At 38.3% G+C, this 16991-nt stretch overlaps 1 protein-coding gene and 1 non-coding gene across 2 annotated transcripts in view; both read right to left on the bottom strand.

The window, feature by feature from the left end:
- isy1 (ISY1 spliceosome associated protein) overlaps window positions 1-9080 on the bottom strand; it is a 30107-nt gene extending 21027 nt beyond the window's left edge. The window contains exons 1-7 of the mRNA XM_078543442.1: window positions 8941-9080; window positions 7575-7597; window positions 5912-5963; window positions 5444-5509; window positions 3497-3539; window positions 3298-3410; window positions 1366-1483 (exon numbers count right to left, since the gene is read on the bottom strand). Coding sequence (XP_078399568.1) covers window positions 1366-1483; window positions 3298-3410; window positions 3497-3539; window positions 5444-5509; window positions 5912-5963; window positions 7575-7597; window positions 8941-8943 — 418 coding nt within the window. The 5' untranslated portion in view covers window positions 8944-9080. The remainder of the gene's footprint in view (window positions 1-1365; window positions 1484-3297; window positions 3411-3496; window positions 3540-5443; window positions 5510-5911; window positions 5964-7574; window positions 7598-8940) is intronic.
- Window positions 201-450, bottom strand: LOC144682372 (small nucleolar RNA SNORA53). The gene has a single exon (XR_013577019.1). It is a non-coding gene; the product is annotated as a small nucleolar RNA SNORA53 (small nucleolar RNA).
- Window positions 9081-16991: the final 7911 nt, after the last annotated feature.

The raw sequence follows: 16991 nt of genomic DNA, 5'->3' as shown, positions 1-16991 counted from the left end.
ACAGCAAATTGGAAGCTAGTATACTATAAAAAAGACAAATTATGTTTCATAGAAACATAGAAAATAGGAAGAGTAGGCAATTCAGCCCCTGGAGCCTACTCCGCCATTCAATTTGATCATGGCTGATCCTCTATCTCAATGCCATACTCCGGCTCTCTCACACTTCATTGCAATATTTAAACCAGATGGATTTTGATAAACGTGTCCACACAGCAGCAAAGTCCTGATGGCAGCAACAGCCTGGAGTAACAGGTTGTTCACATCAGAACTGAGGGGCTACTGTGCAGGTATATTACTTTAACATGCCAATGACTCAAGCACCTTTGACTGTACAACCACAAGTTGATGAATGTCACCTGCCAGCCAACTGGAGAACCCAACACAAGGGTGCAGAGATCTACCAGCAAGGCAGAACAGACACATCCCAAAGATGGATCTAAGGAGCATGACTTTTCTTTAAAAAAAAAACCCTTGATACCTTTAGAGTCTAGAAATCTACCTATTTCCTTCTTAAATATATTCAGTGGCTTGGCCTCCACAGCTTTCTGTGGTAGAGAATTTCACAGGTTCACCACGCTCTGAGTGAAGAAGTTTCTCCTTATCTCAGCATAAGATCCTAAATGACCTACCCCATATCCTGAGACTGTGACCCCTTGTTCTAGACGCACCCCCCCAGCCAGAGGAAACATCATCCCTGCATCCAGTCTGTCCAGCCCTGTCAGAATTTTTTACATTTCAATAAGATCCCCTCTCATTTTTCTAAACTCCAGTGAATACAAGCATAGTCAACTTAATCTCTCCTCATACAACAATCTTGCCATCCCAGGAATCAGTCTGGTGTACCTTCGCTGCACTCCCTCTATGGCAAGTATATCCTTTCTTAGGTAAGGAGACCAAAACTGTACATAATACTCCAGGTGTGGTCTCACCATATTACTTATTGAATAATTTTGATCAGCTTACTAAACAATATCAGTATAATCCTGAAAAAAGATTTAACATTCATTACTTGAATGAGTGCATCTTAACCAGAGCAATTAGTAGGAGTGTGACAACTGGTCTCACCATGGAGATGGATGAAATCGACCAGCAGATCTGATTGTTATCAAGCAACATAACTAACAGGTTGCAGAAGTGCGCATGAATATTAGGTGAGAATAAGATTTGGATTCATTTGTGTGGTCCCTATGATTAAATAGCATGGTAACAATCACCATCAAGGCTCATACGTGAAAGATGGGAACACGAGCAGGGCATCATGAGTGACTGAGGCCCAGTAAACTTTCCAATAGGTTAATGTTTTCAGCATAAGAGGTGGAGAAAACATGGTGAGAAAATGAAAAGATTTTTTTTTTAAAAACATACGTTCTTTTTCAAACAGTTCTCTGACTCCTGGCAAATCTTTAGCTGCTCCAAAATATTTGTATCCTCTGTTGCCTGGAACTTCTTTTCCCTCATGATCCAACATTTTTGGTCCAATTTTCTAAATGTTAAAAAACTGCATCTTATAAAAATGGCATAAAGAACAAATATACAGCAAGGAAAAGAAATTCTCAACAGTTGAAAAAAGTACATCTACATCATGGGTTTGCCCAAACTTTTCAATTAACTAACCATCAGCTCATATTGGTTAAAATGTTGCATTAAAGTTAACAGGTACAACACCACAGGATACTGGATAATCAATGCACAGTGCCAGAGCTGGAGAAAATGCAAGTCAGTTGCATATGTACCCATAGCAGTGTTGACTTCCTGATTTTAGCTGCTTCAGTGAAGGGCAGGGGGTCAACTCCCATTTTTTTGAATTCTTCATAGTGACCAGTTTTAGAATAGCAATGGTAAAAGCCTGAGAGGAGGCCACTCATCTTCTATGCTGGAGATTGTGTGCCATTTAGAGTGTGCCATATGAAATGCAACAGAAGGAATCGCTAAATTAAATTCATAAAATGAAAATCAAAATATAAATTCGATATTACACCTGTACAACATTTTTGAGTTGAGGGATAGGCTGTTCAATGCCATGTACTATACAATATATCACGATGAGGGACACTGGTAGTTAGGTGCAGAAATGTTGGGATGTGAATCCTAGTGACTGTCAACAGCAGGAAGGAACTTGTAGGATGCTGTGCAGAAAAGCGCAATATTGGAGGCTGGCTGGGGTAGTCAGCAATGGCAAGTGGGGGAAAAAGCACTGGTGTTTGATATAGGGTGGGGAAGCAACAGCAGTGATGTGTGGCAGGAAGAAACATAGGAAGTAAAAGTACTTGGGGTGGGTGGGTAGCAGAATGACTGATGAAGTAATGAACACAGAAGCGGTGGAGCAAGGCAGATAGAGGAAGAAAGGAGCAAGGGGCAGGTATATTGCTTGCAGCAGGAACAGGGCTCAAGGGTGAAAGAGATTCCTTATTTTCCCTCCCCTTGAAGATTTAAAAAATGGAAAATTGCTGTTTCAGTAATTAACTGGAAAATCAAATTATTTAAATAGGATAACAAGGGGCCCCCAGCCAACACAAGTAACCTATTTAGAAAGTTAGAAAGGTGATGTTCCTTGTACTGACAGAAACCAGCTTTTTATAGTTAAGCACCTTAATTGCTTTTAAGAAAGTTTTGCCTACCTTGGAGACAGAAGCTAAAAGGATTCAAACAAAGACATATATACATAGACTGGTGGAGTTGCATCTAATAAGCTGAGGTTTTCTAAGCTTGTTTAATTTTTAAAAATTCATTCCATGGGATGTGGGTGTTGCTGGCTAAGCCAGCATTAATTGCCCATCCCTAGTTGCCCTTGAGAAGGTGGTGGTGAGCTGCCTTCTTGAAGTGCTGTAGTCCATGTGGTGTAGGTACACCCACAGTGCTGTAAGGAGGGAGTTCCAGGATTTTGACCCAGCGACAGTGAAGGAATGGTGATATAGTTCCAAGTCAGGATGGTGTGTGACTTAGAGATGAACTTGCAAGTGGTGCTGTTCCCTTGTATCTGCTGCCCTTGTTCTTCCAGATGGTAGTAATCATGGGTTTGAAAGGTGCTGCCTAAGGAGGCTTGGTGAGTTCCTACCGTGCATCTTGTAGATAGTACACACTGCTGCCAATGTGTGTTGGTGGTGGAGGGAATGAATGTTTGTGGGTGGGGTGCCAAATATTCACTCACCTCACACTGACAGCTGAAAGAGTTGCTAATAGATGTAGTGAGCTTCAAATCTTCAATCAAAATATGAAAATGTAAATTTTCTAACAACTACTGCTGCCATTATTCAGAAGACAGGAATGGATATTAACAAAGCTTTCTATGTTACTTACTCCATAGTCAGGGCCTCCTAACTCCTTTATTCTAACTTCCCAGTGGCCTTTCTCTCGTAGCAACTTATTGATTTCATCATTTAGGTCACGTATCCGAAATTCTCCCAAACCAGCTTTAAGTGAAAAAAATGTATTTGCATTATATGAATGCATACTGTAAAAATAAATATTTAAAGTTGGAAGAATTTCAGAAACTTACCATTTTGTATCTGTGCCACTTTTTTTGAAATTTCACTTATGATCTACAAAACAACATAAAGCTTTAGTAATTAAACGCTCACAAACTACAGATACTATGAATACTATTCGCTTACACAATGAGTATATCCTTACAAAGCACAACTAGATGCTTTTATTTCTAGAATCAGTAAAGAGGCAAGATCACATGGAAGAGATGCCCTCAAGTTTAAACAGATTAACATATTCAAGCATCTATATCCCTTAAACTAAACCCTAAAACTGCACTTTCTAATAATGGAGATTACACTGGCAGAACCGTGCAAGTGATCAGTGAAGCTACTTATACAATACTCAGAATTGTTTCAAATGCTACACTGGTGCAGTACACTGCTGACTTGAAATTCAGCAATTTATAACAATACACTTAAATAAATAAAACAATGTTATTTTTCATTAATCAAAATACAAAACTTTCTCCCTAACAAACATATTAGTGAGAATTCATTCTATAGTAAATAGTGTATTATTGAAACAAATGCTGCAAGTATTAGACAGCATTAGAATTCATTACGCTATTTACTTCCCTGCACTGCAAGGCTATAATTTGGTTTTTAAAAGACTTGATTTTTTTTGCTTTTCCATATGTGAATGAAAGCTTATAGTTGCAACTACTACTTGATATAGTTTTTTAAAAATTGAAGAAAAATGTAAGGATGTTCACTGTCATTTCATTGAAGGACACATTATACCAGCTACATTGTGGAATTCCAGTAAAACGAAGGTCAAATTAATGCTAAAATCTGCAATTCTAATGCTTCTGTGATTTGGCTAATGTTGATCAGAGCATGAAGAAATAAAAAACACTGAATAGGATCACACAATTATTTGTCAATTCACAAAATGTTCATTAGTGCTATTTGACAAAAATAATTGTGCTTTACGAAAAGCTTGTGAAATAATGCAAAACATTTGAGCAATAATTAACTAAGGCTTCATTACTTGATACAATTTGCTCATTTTTTAACCAAAGTGGCACAGTGTCTATATTGACAATCATGGTCAATGCAATTATTCTTAGCCCCAAAGCAACTTTTATGGACTACTCATTTGTGCTCAATGATCTAACTAGTTTTGTTGTGGCTGCACTCAATTATGTGCCATTTTAGCATTCATCTTTCTGTATCCACTTAAAGTAGGAAATAGTCACAGAATTTCTAGAGAAACAAAAGAGTAAATATGTATGTGTATATAATTAGCATTGTAAAAATTGCACATTTTAATTACAATAATTAATACAAATACAGTACCCAAAGTTCTATTTTAAAAATTAATTTATTATATTTATTAATAATGTACCCCCATGCGGTGTATATCTATAATGCAAATGTTACTATCAAATATGTAATAAATCACTAAATGGTCAGAGATTTAAGCAAAATGGTTATTAAAATTAAATTGGGTCAGACAATGCAGAACTGTAGTTAACTCATAGGAATTGTGGTCTATTACCAATCCATAATATTCCTCTCAGTTAAAGGAATGGGTAAAAAACCTTGACCATTATTTTCAGTTTGTAGGAAATCAGCTACTAGATTTTAAAATGCCATCCAGCAGACTAAGGAACCTCATCTTCATGCTGTAAAGCTACAACAGTGTGGATGTTAGTTATTTCCACAAACATCTACGTTATTCACTGTGGCTTTGCTGTTTCCTCAGTGTTATCTTTTAGTTTAACACTGGCACATTTTTAGGGACGGAGTTAGAAGCTGTGCAGATTGCCCATGCCCTTTCCCTTTCTCTTCCAACCAACCTGAAATTCTGGTTAAAATAAATTTGAGCACTGGGTAAGAAAGTTTGATATATAGTTAAGGCTTTAATAATGAAATCAAAATATTCTTTTGCTAAATCCTTACAGGAGCTGAAGAGAATTACAGAATCTTACATTTAAACAGAAGGCTTTGCTTACCTGTCTCCTCCATTTCTCTGCTTTATGCAAATCATTACACTCTGATGCAAGGAATGGTCTCCTCTCCTACTGAATAGAGACACAGTAATCAACACAAAGTCAACACCAAAACCACATTAACATCAATTTTATTGCGAAGCAACCAAAATAATGAAGAGATCAGCACTTCAATATTCAACTGCAAACAATGAAGATATTGGAATAAGTCTGTTGCACTAAGAGCTTATTTTGCTAGAAAGTGATCTGCTAGCCAGGCAACTCCCACTGCAGCATAATTTAACAGGTCAATTGTTGAAAAATCTGGTGCATAAGCTGCACATTTGTGCATGTTTCTATGTCTTGTAAATATAAAAGGAGCAATTTATATACTGGAACAACTTGTATACTGAATTTATATTAATTATTTTGTTAGGCAAAATGATCCCCTTTACTGCATCTTGCTTGAAAACAATTACACAATTTACCAACCTTAACCTTTCCATCTTCTAGCTGGGCCTGGCGAAATCTTGCCAGAGCAGTCCTAAAACAAAACAATTACTATAAGTTACTAATCAACCTCTCAAAAATCCACGAGGATGTTGCATTGGAGTCCAAAAAATACTCAAGCCCAGATCGGGCAGCATCTGTGAATAGAAACAGAGTTAACATGGTCCGGAACATTAACTCTGAGCTGGATTTAGTGCAGCCCGGTGCGGCGGCAACCATGGCAGCCAAACTCACTCAATTGTGTAAGGGGTCCCACTTCAGTCTTCCAGTAGTTGGTAAGCCTCCCCGATTAAATCAGAGGGCAGTAGGGACTAACGGGGGACCTCGGATGCCTGTCCTGGGGTTGTCAATTAGGGTCATTGGTGAGCCAACTGACACACAATATCCCTGAGCAACTGCAATTTAATGGTGACTCAGGGATTAAACACAGACCACAAGGATCTCCTGCACCTTTGGAAGGCCATCCAGCAAAGCCTGTCAGGTTTCCCAGTGGTCTCCCAGGAGGGTATTTCCAGCATTTTGTTTTCATTTCAAAATTCCAGCATCTGCAGTATTTTGCTTTTGTACTTGACAATAAATAAGTTACACAAGTCTGAGATCACCTCATCAGGAAGTATAATTCCACGTTGGCTCTTATGGAGCTTAAAGTACAGAGTTCAAAGCATGGAGAATGAAGGTGGCTTATTACTTTTCCAAAACGAGAAACACCAACCCCAACATCTGGGTACTGAAACCACACCACACAGCAAGTTAGAAAGAGATACAAGGGATCGTAAATTGAATTTTGAAAACCAAAAGTAGCTCAAAATCTCAGATGTCAAATCTACAAAATGTTAATCTTCAAAGCTGGGGTTAAAAATACAAAAAATAAAATATTTTCCACCTGGCATGAGCATCAAGTGTAACATGGAATAGATACTGGGTTAAGCTCCAACTGCACTCACCCATCAATGTTCCTTAACTCGGATTTCAAAATAGCAGTCCTATTGCAAGTTCTAAACTTTACACCTCACATCTATGGATTTTTTCTTCAGAAAAATTGACAAATTGTCAAAGGCCACTTTCATGCAATGGATTCAAATATCAAGGAACTGAATTAAAAGACTCAAACACTATTTAGTTCAGTGTGACCTGAATCAAGCATAGCCCAAGAGTACTTTCTAAAGGGCAATCCACAATTAGTATGTTTTATTGACTGATTACTTCCCACACCATCCTAGATGCATGCTGTTAGAAAAGTGTGATGACATCTATGCCTGAACATATCCTAGAAATATTGTTTGCAATCATATGAAAATGAAGGCAACTACAAATCATCCTCAAGACAATCCTATTCTATCACTGTCATTGCAAGTATTAACAAAGCCAAAATACTGCTGGCAATGAGTAAAGTACTGAATTAAGAGTTAAAATTAATTTTCCTGACACTATAAATTGCAATTTGGCCAAATAATTTGCTTATTGCGCTTATGACTTGATCCTGTTCTCAAAATACTTCAAACAACCAAATTTAAATTGGATACCATAAGCCCAATCAGATGAAAAAGTGACCACAGCAAATCCATAAATTCACAAGAGCAGTATTACTTTGTTGAAAGATGTATTTCATTTTTGTCATTAAATGTTAGTGAGAATATGTACTTACATCGCCTTTTCTGCATTTCGAGCCTGTATGAGGAAATAGGCATAATGAATTTTGCATCATTATTTAATTCACTACGAACCTATAGAAAAAGTACCAGAGGTCTACTTAAAATGGCAACAGTTTTATAAACCCATTTCAACCAATTAGCAAATGCACACATCAAGCCGACAGTGTAGTTTATTGAAAACATGCATTGAAATCACAATTATCATGAAGTCATTAATCCACTTCTGTAACAGGAGAATGGGAGGTTTTCTGTAACGTGATTTTATTAAAATAAAGTATTAATAAGTCAATTGTTCACAAGGAGGATATATGAATAGAATACATGATGGATGCACTTCATGCTGAGCTCCTAGATGTTGTGTATAGCCACCCTAAATAAATTCACATTATCATCTCGGATATTAAAGTGTCAAACTTTTACCATATAACTCGGAAGCAGGATTATATTCACACATTAAGGACATTACAAAAATATGCAGAATGTGTAAACATTTCTACATTAATCTTCCACAATTCACTAAAGAACATGCAGTACAAAACCAGTACTGTGTTAAACATATTAATCTTCATAAATATAAAAATTGAAAGAAAACATCTTGGTCTCTTCATTATATCTGAAGAAGTGTTTCATTTTAAATGTCCACCTTTCTTTGTCAAGCTCTCCCAAGTTCACCAAGTGAGCACCTGAACAATACAGACCAGGAAGGACCCAGATTAATCCCTATCTGAGCTAAACTAGCTCATCTTGGTGTTAGTGCTGTTACAATCACCCACAACTTCAGAGGGTATGGTGGGGGGACAAGTGGGAAGAGGGAGAAAGTGGTCTAGGCTCTTCCTACCGGGGAAACAAAAACTTGGAAAGGCCAGGAAAATGGGATTAGAACTGATAGTTGCACTTGGAATGTTAGCATGATGGACCAATTTCTAACCTGCAAATTATACAATGTGTGCTTGAACATGCAATTTTTTTCTACATCGATATATCACCTCAAATATGTGCTAAACCCTAATTCACGTAAACAGCTTAGTACAATAAATATCGCAATAATTATTGCAATATAATATATTGTAGTGGGGGTTTTACCACCTTTATTCATTAGGTCTGTGAATAAATGTTCCATAGCCAACCTAGAAACTGAAAATTGGCGGATACAATTGATTGGGGGGGGGCGGGGAGGTCAGCAGTAGCCATGCAGAGAAGTACAGCAGCAATGTCGCGATTACTTCAACCCAAAGGCACATGTGGAAGATTCGTACACATCTTCCAACCAGAGAGCAGAATCGGGGGGGGGGGTGGGGGGAAGAGAAACATGTTCCACCTCCTCTCTAGTACCATTTTAATTAGTGATTTGATACGTACCATTGTAAATGTTAACAGATAAGATTCCACACAAAATAATTCACAGCGTCTGAAGCCTGTTAAAAAAACAGGAAGTGGGTTTCACAGGTCGTAGGTCAGGGTTCGGATGTCGATAAGGAAGATGCTGATTGGAGAAATGGACGGGGCTGTGCGCTCGCGGTGACGGTTGATGCGTGGAGGCAAGATGGAGAGGGGTTGGGAGGGGGGAGTGACGGGGCTGGTCGCGCGCGGTGACGGTTGGTGCGTGGGGATGAGCAAGCGGGACGTGACGGAGGGAGGGGGCGGGGCTGTCCGCTCGCGGTGACGGTTGGTGCGTGGAGAGGGAGGGAGGGTTTGGAACCGGAGTCACGTGAGTGGGCGGTCAGCGCGTGTGTGACGGCCGCTCTCAGGGGCGGGGTGAGCGTGTTGCCATGGGTAACCCCAGCCCATAATATCAGGCTGGCGCCTCCCTGGGATAGTCACACTGCTGTATACGGTGTGTGCGCACGCGCTTTCGAGTTAAAGCTCTCAGCTGGGTTATCCATCTGTAAATTGACTGAAACCGGAGTGTCTGAACCGTGAATTCTTTAGTTTGTGGTGGCCATCAGAGGTCGTGTGGTCCTTTTCTTGCAGTCAGTGGCTACAGGAGGCAACATTTCCTGCTGAAAGGCTTCAGATATAAATGGAGTAACTCACAATGTATTGAATGGTCTGGTTGGAGTAAGTAAGGAGAAACTGCCTCTACTGGTAGCAAAAGTCGGTAACCAGAAGGCACAGATTTAATGTGATTGACAATAACACACTGCCTGAAAGGAAGCAGATTTAATAATAATTTTCAAACCTGAATTGGGTAAATACTTGAAGGGCTATGCGGGCAGAGGTGGGGAGTGAAATTAATTGGATAGCTCTTTCAAAGAGCTAGCACAGGCACGATGGGCTGAATGGTCTCATGTTGTACAACTCTATGATTCTATAGCGCAGAGAGTCTTCTCCTCCACAAAGCATGAAGTCTTGCGATTTGGACACAGCAGTGAAGACTGATGACTGATAACTTGATTACTTTGCTTGGGGGGGTGGGGTGGGGGTTGGAGGGCTGGTAGTGGTTTTACCATGCTTCAGTCTAGTTACATGTAGTGTGAAATTCGTCAAACAGTAGAAATATAATGGGTAGTGTCCAAATGCATTCCATTTCATTTAGCCTGACATCTGAAGATGACACAGGCTGCCAATGGGAATGCTAAAGTAAAAGTGAAGTCTGCGCAGCTGTCATTTGTCAGTCTTGGAGTGGCAGTGCACGTGTTCAACTTCAGACATTTCACTGTGCATAATCTTTCTTGGACTGTCTTGTCTCAAACTGTGTTTATGGGAGTCACAAAATTATTGCACAAGAATTCCACTCGTACCTAAGCAGGTTGTGTTTTTTTGGGTCCTATGGAAATCTGACCTAACCATGGCAAAATCAAAGAAAAGTGTGCCTGCTAGTGCCTACTGTCCTGCAAGTTAAATTTCATGCTAACCTTTCGCTTAAGTTGTGGGTAAAGGTGAGTTGTATAGATCTTATTTGGAAAGCACAATTATTTCCATATTCAGTAACTTAACACAATAGTTGCTTAAGCTGTAAATGATTAAATATAGTACAAAGATTGGTGATCATGATTTTATTTGTAGTTGGATTGTTGTAAATGTGACAATTACTTTCTGGTATTCTAGATATTAGAAGAATGAAATGTAATTGCTACTAGAAAGTTGTCTCCTCTGCTAACTGCCAAAACAAGAATACTTTATCTTCCTGAACCATTAATTTTAAATACTGAAAATAGAAAATGTTTGATGGAAATTTAGATTATATTGAAACATTTGAAATTTTAAGTGAGTGTTTTTGGAGTGCAGTTTATTAAATTGCCTGTTTCAGGAACAAAAGATGCATAGTTTTTGCACACTAAGTAATGAAATTAGAATTCATAGAATGGTTACAGCACAGAAGGAGGCTGTTTGGCCTGTCATGTCCATGGTAGCTCTCTGCAAGAGCATCTCACTTAGTCCCACTCCCCTGCCTTGCCTAAATAGCTCTGAAGTTTTCACTTCAGATAGTTATCCAATTCTCTTTTGAAGACCTCAGTTGAATCTGCCTCCACCTCACACTTAGTACAGTGCATTCTAGATTCTAACCACTTGCTGTGTTTTTTTAAAATCCTCATGTGGCTGTTGCTTCTTTTGTCAATCAGCTTAAATCTGTATCCTCTGGTTCTTGATCCTTCCACCAATGGAAAAAGCTTCTTCCTGTCTACTTTGACCAGACCCCTCATGATTTTAAACACCTCCTCTCAAATCTTCCTTTTAATCTTCTCCAAGCTCCAACTTCGTCAATCTATCCACGTAACTGAAGTTCCTCAACCCCCAAATCATTCGCGTGAATCTTTTCTACACCCTCTCAATTGCCTTCACATCCTTCCTAAAGCGTGGTGCCCAGAACTAGACACACTGCTCCAGTTGAGGCTGAACTAGTGTGTTAAACTTAGTCAAACACAGCTTGTCCTTAACAAATCCGTGCTGGCTTTTGTTATGACGCAGCAGATGATATGTGCCAGGCAGACCAAATCCATGAAGGAAACTTGGTTGCGCTATCACAACGGTTTTGTAATTTGTATTTCTTACAAGATGTGTGCACTGAATTCAGAAGTAATGAGTCTGCCAAGACCTTTTTTAAAAAAATTTTTTTTAAATTAATTTAATATATTTATTAACAAAATAAAAGATGTCAAGCATATACATAAGACTACAATTACTACTTTAATAATTCCTAAAATTCCTAATTAACCTGACCTCCAGTTACATTCCCTTTAAGGCAACAGTCTGAAATAGATTTTAGATTTAAAACAAACTGAGAAAGCTAACACTACCCTGGACAGTGGAATTCTAAATGGCTTTTCTCCCAGCTTCATTTTAGTTAGCCAGCAGAATTATGTTGGAGGCTTCATTAAGGCTTTTCACACATTACTGTTAGATCTTGCATGGTCACCTCCTTTCACATAGCCCTTCATTCTCCTTTTATGTATGTATCTCTTTTTTAATAAGTGAATTCTATTGCTTCTATTGCCTTTGAAACTGTATCTTCATCATAACATAACTTTCATGATGCCAATATTGCCAGTAACCTTTGGGGGAAAAATAAACACATTCCTTAGCCTTGCTTATCTAGATAATTGTAAACAGACTGAGATCCCTTTGAAATCCAAATATTCCTTCATTTATCTAAAAATGCAAATTCCCTTCACACTTCTGTTGCTAAGCCATCATCCATGTTTCCTCATTAGCATGTCAAGTGCCTAGCTTCTTTTGATGATTTGAACTTGCAGTCTACTTGACTGCAAAAGTAATTAACCCACACACAGACACAGCTCTACTTACCCCATAAACCTACTTCACAATAAACCAGACAAATATTCTGAAAATTGTTATACTTTCATGGCACTATTAAACAATCTGCATTTGCTCCAGTGATAATTTGTTCCAAATTATCATTTCTAAAAGTGTCTCCACCACTGAGGTTTCACTGACTGGCCTGTAGTTGCTGGGCTTATCCTTACACCCTTAAATGTAACATTTGCAATTCTGCAGTCCTCTGGCACCACCCCTGTATCTAAGGAGGATTAGAAAATTATGACCAGTGCCTCCCCAATTTCCTTTCTTTCTTCCCTCAGTATCCTTAGATGCAGCTCATGCAGTCCTGGTGACTTATCAACTTTAAGTACAACCAGCCTATATAATAATTCTTATCATTTTCTAGCCCACCAAGTGTCTCACTACCTCCTCTTTCACTATGACTTGGGCAGCAAGCAATTCTGTACTTCAATGTTGTGATGTTTTTACCCTGAGTTTATGTTTGTTTTTCTTTGCTTTTATTAGTCTTTTTCAATATGTAAAATGCATGAATAACTGTGCACTTGATCTCATTGTTTCAATTTTCTCTTCTACCCTGCTACCCCCCACTATCCCAAAGGTACTGATGCCTATTAGGATATAGTTGTTGTTTCTTTGCTGAATTAACCATTCTTCATATGAGCCCATTGAGTTATTCAACTGGTATTACATGAGACTAATTATGTCTCCTCAAAGTTAATGCCGTTTGTAGCTTGGAGGATCAAGGGATAGCAATAAGATGAAAACCCTTGCTTTTTCACCACCTTGCCAAAGGCACCGAAGCCAATTGCAGCCCTCTTGCAGTGTTGAGATTGGCTAAGTCAGTAGAAGCTGTGAATCGAATGGGAGCTTTGCTAAATGCTATCTCTTAATAATTGAGGGGACTTCAGTATTTCAGACTTCTCAGAAATTTTGCTTTTTTTATATATTTTTTTTAAAAAGGAGGCGTAGTGGTATTGTCACTGGACTAATAATCCAGAAACCCAGAGTGATGCTCTGGAGACCCAGGTTTGAATCACACCACGGCAGATGATGGAATTTGAATTCAATAAAAATTAAAAGTCTAATGATAACCATGAAACCATTGTCGATTGTTGTAAAAAAAACCCATCTGGTTCACTAATGTCCTTTAGGGAAGGAAATCTGTCATCCTTACCTGGTCTGGCCTACATGTGACTCCAGACCCACAGCAATGTGGTTGACTCTTAAAAGCCCTCGCAACTAGGGGGCAACTAAGGATGGTTAATAAGTGCTGGCCTGGCCAGTGACCCCCCCCACACCCCATGAACGAATAATTTTTTTTAAAAAATCATCAAAGCTTTTATCAAAGGCAGTGTTACTCCTGCTGAGAGGAGTAGAATCAAGTCTGGTCAAGAGGCCAAAGGAGAGAGTGATGCACAAAATGACTAGGATATAAAATTCTCAAAATTATTGGATTTTGCAAAGTGCAGCAAGTGTGGGGTTGAAGTTCAAAAATAGTCTGAACTATTTTTTTATTCAGATGGCTACTGTATGTTATTGCATATAATTCTTGAAATAAACTTGCTCTGAAGTAATATCTTGCATATATTTGGACTATGTTTTGCATCTGAGGAACTCTGCTGATGGATATGTTAACCACAATAAATGTTCATAACTTTCTTTCTAAGCAGTTAATTATTTTGAACAATCTATTTTGTGAAATACTAACCAATGGAATTATTTTTCAGATTACTACTTTGAGAACAAGCTGGCCAATTTTCTCCTGAAGAGAGATGTCAGAAAGAGTAAATACATAGAAAAACATTATTATTAAACAAGACAAAATGTCAATGCATCTTCATTGTGTACTCCCACATATTAGACAATTCATGGCTTAAAACCTGATACCGCCAGATGGCTCTGTACTAAATTAGTGACATTAATGTGACAATTGTTATATACTACTGTATGTGGTTATTAACAATGGTAGGCTATTACAGAATCTTATAAAGATTTATGTTGACAGTAAATTATATGCTGACACTCTTTTGCTTTATTTTATTATAGATGCGGTTGATTTAGTGCATGTAACAGTTGGTATTGGCCAATAAAATAGCACTAAACTAATCTCTTCTGTGTAAATTGGTGATATTGCTAAGGATCTTTTGTTTGAGTTTGCACTCTGAATGTGAGAAATTCCTGGACTGATTTTTTTTTCTTAAATGGAAGTAGATGGATAACATGATAGATGGTTATGGGATTTATTTTCTGGATGCTGCTTATTGACTGGTTGAGTTGGATCTGTTTATATAACACTGCACAGGAAACACTTCTTGAAAAATGAAGGAGACAGTGTACAGCTAATTTGCTTGAATTGTTCCTTGTGTTGGTTTCCATGGACCATACCTGGTGAAATGTAGAAGTTCTGTATATGTTTCTGGAGAGAATTTGGGGTAAAACAAAAGGAACCAGAAACAAGTTGCTTCTAAGATGGGAACTAGGGAAAGGGGACTGAAAGGATGAGTATGACTTGAGACATTTTTTTTTTTATTTTAGGGCCTTTTTTAAAAAAAAAACACCTTTATTCCTGTTGCAAATTCCGTAAATTCACTTTTGTTTCCATTTCTGTGGCTGGTTAAGGCCTAATTTTTTTTAAAAATCGGAATCCTCAATTACAATATTATTGATCTTTGTTTTAATCAAAAAGTTGTGGCTGAATTTTATAGTGTTCCTTTCAGAATTGTCTATTTTGCATATTTGATTTTTATATGCCTACCTGCAACAAGGTACCGTTAAAAATCAACAAACTCGTACTGACCTTGCTTCAAACAAAATAGGCCTGGTTTTACAGTAGGAGGATATCTAATAATTTCTGTAGTTAAATCTCATTGAATATCCAGGGTTTTCATTTTCTGTATGGCAAGTTGGTGAAAATGTGAACAGATAGTGGCACAGCAAGTGAAACAGGGCAAGCAGTTGTCTTTGTCCTTAATCAAATTAAAGGGTTGTGAAATTAGAGTGCAGGACTGAGAAGGAAATGTAAACCAGAGTGTGTGAATTCAATGTCAAATCAGCTACAGAAAGAGAAGGACAGAGATTAGATTAAGATGGCAAGGAGAAAAGAAAATAAATTAAATATAAAACTAATTAATGTTACATTTTCAAAATTTTTCAACAGCAATTCAAACTTGAAGGAATGAAACTCCACACTTGAAATAATTAATTTTGTGCCAGAGAGGTTAGTTGACAGTAATTTAATATTTATAACAACATTAAAAGGGTAAAAGCAAAATACTGTGGATGCTGGAAATCTGAAACAAAAACAAAAATAGCTGGAAAAACTCAGCAGGTCTGACAGCATCTGCGGAGAAGAATACAGTTAACGTTTCGAGACTGTATGACTCTTCATCAGAACTAAGAAATATAGAAATGAGGTGAAATATAAGCTGTTTGAGGTTGTTGGGACAGGTAGAGCTGGATAGAGGGCCAGTGATAGGTGGAGGCAAAGAAGAGGTTGCCAAAGATGTCATAGACAAAAGGACAAAGGAGTGTTGACGGTGGTGATATTAGCTGAGGAATGTGTTAATGGTGACATTAAGGGTAGAAAGCAGGATGAGCAAGTGACAGATAGCCCTAATGGGGGTGGGGTGGGGGGAAGGGATCGAAATGGGCTAAAAGGTAGAGATTAAACAATGGATGAAAATACATTTGAAAACAATGGAAATAGGTGGGAAAAGAAAAATATATATAAGAAAATATAAATATATATAAGAAATAATAAATTATCGGAAAGGGGATGGAGGAGAAGTTCATGATCTGAAGTTGTTGAACTCAATGTTAAGTCCAGAAAGCTGTAAAGTGCCTATTCGGAAGATGAGGTGCTGTTCCTCCAGTTTGCGTTGAGCTTCACTGGAACGTTGCAATAGGCCATGGATGTTCATGTGGGCATGAGAGCAGGGTGGTGTGTTGAAATGGCAAGTGACAGGAAGGTCTGGGTTATGCTTGCGGACAGATCGAAGGTGTTCCGCAAAGCGGTCACCCAGTCTGCGTTTGGTCTCTCCAATGTGGAGGAGACCGCATTGGGAGCAACAAATGCAGTAGACTAAGTTAAGGGAAGTGCAATTGAAATGCTGCTTCACTTGAAAGGAGTGTTTGGGCCCTTGGAGAGTGAGGAGGGGGGAAGTAAAGGGGCAGGTGTTGCACCTTCTGTGGTTGCATGGGAAGGGTACTTTGACTGGAATGGACAAAGCTTAACTTTCTGTGGCAAGCTTAGTTTGTATCTACTGCATAAATACAGCAGCACAAATCAATGCATTTCTGTTGTCTGTTGAGGCAGGTAGCAAGATGCTGTTTTTCTGAAGTTAATGGTGACTCACACATCTTGGACAGTGACCTTTAGGTATTTGACTTTAGGTTCAGGGCAGATGTGCATTTAAAGGTGCTATGCTGTTTGCACATAAATGTTGGTGAGTGGCATTAACCTCAAGTTATTTTGATGGCAAAATCTGTGCCATTCTTTAGTCAGCAATATGTATTCTGTGGAGCCTTTGAAGTCATAATTACAGTTGCTTGAAAAAGAATACCTGTCAAGTTATGAGTGTTCCATAGCAGGAAAGCTAATGTATAGAAAGATGTAACACCAAGTGTAGAAAAGACTTGAATTTCTTCTTGGGAGCAGAGGGAGGTCCAGT

Source organism: Cetorhinus maximus, chromosome 6 (genome assembly GCF_964194155.1).
Source record: "Cetorhinus maximus chromosome 6, sCetMax3.hap1.1, whole genome shotgun sequence".
Taxonomy (NCBI): domain Eukaryota; kingdom Metazoa; phylum Chordata; class Chondrichthyes; order Lamniformes; family Cetorhinidae; genus Cetorhinus; species Cetorhinus maximus.
This window is presented reverse-complemented; position numbering and strand designations above follow the sequence as displayed.